The following is a 4,554-nucleotide window of genomic DNA, read 5'->3' on the forward strand; positions in this document are numbered from 1 at the left end:
CCAGAGCCAGGTTGGCAGGTAGCAGGTTTATTCTCTGATTTTCTTTACACAGAGCAGGGCAGGTGGCTGGCGAGGGGCTGGGGGTGGGTTTGGGGAACCATCCCCAGCATCAAACAGTGCAGTTTCCCTCTCCATAGCGCCGGCACTTCATCACCTTCAGGTAGGTCTCCACCTTGTGCAGGTCCTTCTTGAAGCAGGAGAGCAAGCTGTAGTTCTTCAGCAGGGCGTCCTCGTTGCGCAGGTGGATGTCGAATTTGTCGTAGGTGGGTTTGAGGATCTGGGGACCCCGCGGGCTCCTGTCCTCCACCTCCTGCCAGAGGACAGAGAGATGCTGGAATAGGTGATGGGGACCTGGGGATGAGCATCCTGCAAGCGACCATCACCAGGGCTCCCATCTCACTTTAGAGCAGGTTGGGTTTGTTTTCACAGAATCACAGAATGTTGGGGATTGGAAGGGACCTCAAAGATCATCCAGTCCAACCCCCCTGCCAGAGCAGGAACCTCAATGAGATCACACAGGAAGGCGTCCAGGCGGGTTTTGAATGTCTCCAGAGAAGGAGACTCCACACCCTCCCTGGGCAGCCTGTCCCAGGGCTCCAACACCCTCACTGGAAAGAAGTTTCTTCTCAAGTTTAAGCAGAACCTCCTGTGTTCCAGCTCACACCCATTGCCCCTTGTCCTACCACTGGGCATCACTGAGAAGAGCCTGGCTCCATCCTCCTGACATTCACCCTGAACATATTTATAAGCATTAATGAGGTCACCCCTCAGTCTCCTCTTCTCCAAGCTAAAGAGCCCCAGCTCCCTCAGCCTTTCCTCAGCAGGGAGATGCTCCACTCCCTTCATCATCTTGGTGGCTCTGTGCTGGACTCTCTCCAGCAGTTCCCTGTCCTTCCTGAACTGTGGGGCCCAGAACTGGACACAATATTCCAGATGTGGCCTCACCAGGGCAGAGTAGAGGGGGAGGAGAACCTCTCTCGACCTAAGAGACCTATGTTTTGTTTTGTTTTTTCCCCTCCTCTTAATTATATTTCAAACGTACTTTTGAGTTGGTGTGTTCACAGGAAGGGTAATGATGCGGGGGTGATGCTACACAAATCGCTGCCAGCGAGAAGGGAGCTGGGGAGAAGGCTCAGACAGGGAGAAACGTGTCTTTGGGGGTCTTAAAATAAGGGGAAGGCTGCAGGGTCTCTCTGTAGCTACTTGACTAGTCAAGGAGAAGGGGAATTGGGGAAATAATTCTCTCTTGTCTCCCACTTCCCCAGTGAACGAAAGCTCAAACCCAGACCCAAGGCACCTGCATCTGGAGCTGAGAGATCTGCAATCTGCCCCTCCTCCTGCCCTGCTTCCCTCACCAGCTGGCACAGCAAACACCATGTTTTTGGTTAACAAACAGTGTCAGAAATGGATGAAATGTGATTATTTGTCTAATTTTTGTGTATCACTTCCCAATGCCTAAGCATATATCAAATGGAGAGCAAAATCTGGAAGTGGTACTGATACAAATACCTCCTTACTCCAGCTGAAGTGCCAGGACAGAGGATCTCTTGTTTACTCTCAGGGCCTGACTTGCAGAGTTATTTACATGCTAGAAGGTGTAAATCATAGTCCAGACTCATTTCTCACAGATAGAGGTCTCAGAGCTCTAGCTACATGGTGATACTGGCAAATAAGAGTTAGTTACAGAGTAAGCATAACTGAAAAGGTGTCCTGGCAGATAATAAGCAATTTCATTTAAAATAACAAAGCAAAAATTAAGAGTGACCTTTGAAGAAGATCAATCTCCAGCTCTCCGAGGGGTATTAATGTTGTGATCTTCTTGGTCTGTACTGGTGTCTGAGTGGTTATGTCAGTGCTATTAACATTTGTTATGTTTCCTTATACTCCCCAGGGATGAAATGGGTGCAATGGGGTGTCATGATCTCATCATCCTAAAGTGAGCAAAGTCCAAGGGATGCCACTGGTCTTCAGAGTGGAAAATGGGGAGATTTCCCATGTTCTTTGGATCCATGGAAGACCCTGAGAGCTCAGTGCCCTGTATCTAGGAGATCTCTGTGATTCGGTAACCATGCTGTGTGTCCCAACTTACCCTCATCAGAGCTTGGATCCCTTCTTCCAGGTCCTTTAGTTTTTCATACACTCTGTCTGAGGTGCCAAAAACCAGATTGTTAGTGAACACCTTGCTTAGGTATTGCACCGGGGTCAACCAGGACTGGATGAGAACCAGTGAAAACCGAAGAAGCTCCATGTCCTGAAATTAAGCAAATAAAAGGTCAAAGCTCTGCAGGTGAGGTACTTGGTAGAGTTACCTGTGTGTCCTGCTCCCTCTGAAACAACCTGGAAGTGACCCAGAGATGACCCATTGCTCCTGCAGCTTCAGCAGATACAGACAAGTTTACAGGCTGAGGAGCATCACCCGGCCATATATCCTGTGCAGACAATAGTTTTCCTTGTCCTCAGGGTGTGAATATGATTTATAGTATAACCCAGAAGAGTCTTTCTTTCTCTCTTTATGCAGGATTTAAATAATAAAGAAAGGGAGAGGAGGAATGAAGCAGTGAAGCGCTGGCAGATGGAAACCCTCTGTTCCTGTAATGAAGTACAGCTGGGCTCTTCAAACAGGTCTGTGCTTGCCCCAGGGAGAGAACTTACCGATTTCTGCTGAGCATCATCCTTCCCTGTGGGAGCAGGGATGGTTTCTGAGTAACAGAATGCTGCCTGGGAATTTTTGTTGGCATGTCTTTGGTCCTCTGGAATATAGGTACGTTCCTGTGGAGACATCACAAATACACTCAGATCTGTTGCCTGTGTACTGGGAGAAGACCACAGACACTTTCCCAAGCTGTCCTGAACAGTTATTCTTTGCAAGAAATAAATGAAGTGAGACGTGAGGTGTCTCTGTTGTGGGGCTGGCAGGTAGAAACAGGAGTTGGTATGTTGGCACAGTAGCTTCTGGACCTAAAAGTCTTCCTCTCACTAAGCCAAAGTGCTAAGGTGAACACAAAACACACTTGGAGCGGGTTCTCAGAAGGAGTAGGTGACCCCCAAGGACAGCTCTTGCCAAAGTGACAGCTCATGCCAGCTCCTGGCAACAGCAGAAACAGGACAGTTTTAAGCATTGAGAATCAGTCAGGGCTGGAGGTGACTGTCACAGGGAGGTCTTGCAAAAATATCTGTGCCATCTCCCACTACTTTCAGAGCCGGGTTTCTCTTTGGGACAACTGACCCTGTGCAATAGGTTTGCCACAGGCAGCAATAGCCCTTAGGAGTGGCCAGAGTGGGGGGCAGAGAGCTGTGAGGATGAGACAGGGTCCAGGCTGATGGGACATAACCTGTCCTATCCTATTAAGACCCTTTCTCCTCGTTAAGAACTGACAGAGGAGACACTAATAGTTGAAAAGTCTCTGTTTCTAGGAAGTTACAACGTGTAGGAAGCTGTGGCAGGGTCCTGAAACCATCAAGCTAATGCAGAGGATATGCCCAGAGGCCACGACACTTACGAACTCTTTGTATGTCTCGGCAGCCAGGAGGTGAAGGTGCTGAGCCCTCAGCACAGCGTTGGCAAACAGGTTGGAAAGCGGCATGGCTGGGAAGGTGGCAGCTTCCTGTGGCCACTGCAGTCCCAGAGTGATCACAGCAATAAAGAGAGGAGAAAACCATGACCCTGTGGCAAAGTGGAGAGGAAAGGTGTTAGTGACCTTTAGTGACCAAGCTGAGAAGAGGGGTGGCACCTGGGAATTAATTCCCAGCTTCTTCTGTCCATGCTGGCTCAGGGCTCACCTTCCTGAATGTCTTGTTGGACTCTGTGGGTGAGCTTGGCCCTCCCCAGAAATTATATTAAACCCTGTCCCTTCTCACTAGATGTGCCCTCAAGGCTTGTACTGCTCCCAGTGTTACAAGCAGTGTTCTCCTGGCTGAGGAGTCATTGCTGCTCCATGAAAACTAGATCGTGTCCCTATGGTTTTCCCTGACATGCTCATATTTTTCCATAGGTCTTGCCCTCATGAGGAGAGCACAGTGCACGCTTTGTTGCGTGAGCAAGCAGAGGATGGTGGGTACCAGGCGAGGGCCTGGGAGTACCTCACTTCAGCCTTGATTTGCTCCATGCTGCTGATGTGAAACCATCTGTCTGCCTTCGCTAGGATGAGAGCTGTTGATGTTACCTGTTCTGGGACCAGCTAATTTTTCTCTCCAACACTCACCTGTAGAATTTGGTGATATTTGTCAAGCCAAGAAGTTTTCCACCCTTGACATCTAACTGACACAAGTATCCATCAGTGCTTACAGAGACCACAAAGTCAATCTCAGACTAATAATCTTCAGTGGAGGAATTCCCTGGAGCCTGTAGGACTCGGGCAGAGGCATTAGACATCATCCTGATCCCCTTCTTAATCTTTAAATATGAGTTTTAATATCCCTGCCAACATTAATGTTGGTAATAACTATTATAACCATAGCTTGACCTTGTTCTTCATGCTCTCCATCCTCTCCTTTCCCAGTTTAGGCTAAAGATGAGCTAAATCAATTCATGGATTAAAGTCACACTGTAGGGAA

At 48.6% G+C, this 4,554-nt stretch overlaps 1 protein-coding gene across 1 annotated transcript in view; it reads right to left on the bottom strand.

Annotated features, from left to right (window-relative positions):
- Positions 1-11: 11 nt before the first annotated feature.
- Positions 12-4,554, bottom strand: part of GH1 (growth hormone 1) — a 4,927-nt gene continuing 384 nt past the window's right edge. The window contains exons 2-5 of the mRNA XM_010178105.1: positions 3,501-3,664; positions 2,653-2,769; positions 2,090-2,251; positions 12-310 (exon numbers count right to left, since the gene is read on the bottom strand). Of these exons, the coding sequence (XP_010176407.1) occupies positions 110-310; positions 2,090-2,251; positions 2,653-2,769; positions 3,501-3,664 (644 nt within the window). The 3' untranslated portion in view covers positions 12-109. The remainder of the gene's footprint in view (positions 311-2,089; positions 2,252-2,652; positions 2,770-3,500; positions 3,665-4,554) is intronic.

Source organism: Antrostomus carolinensis, unplaced genomic scaffold (assembly GCF_000700745.2).
Source record: "Antrostomus carolinensis isolate BGI_N321 unplaced genomic scaffold, ASM70074v2 scaffold43031, whole genome shotgun sequence".
NCBI lineage: Eukaryota > Metazoa > Chordata > Aves > Caprimulgiformes > Caprimulgidae > Antrostomus > Antrostomus carolinensis.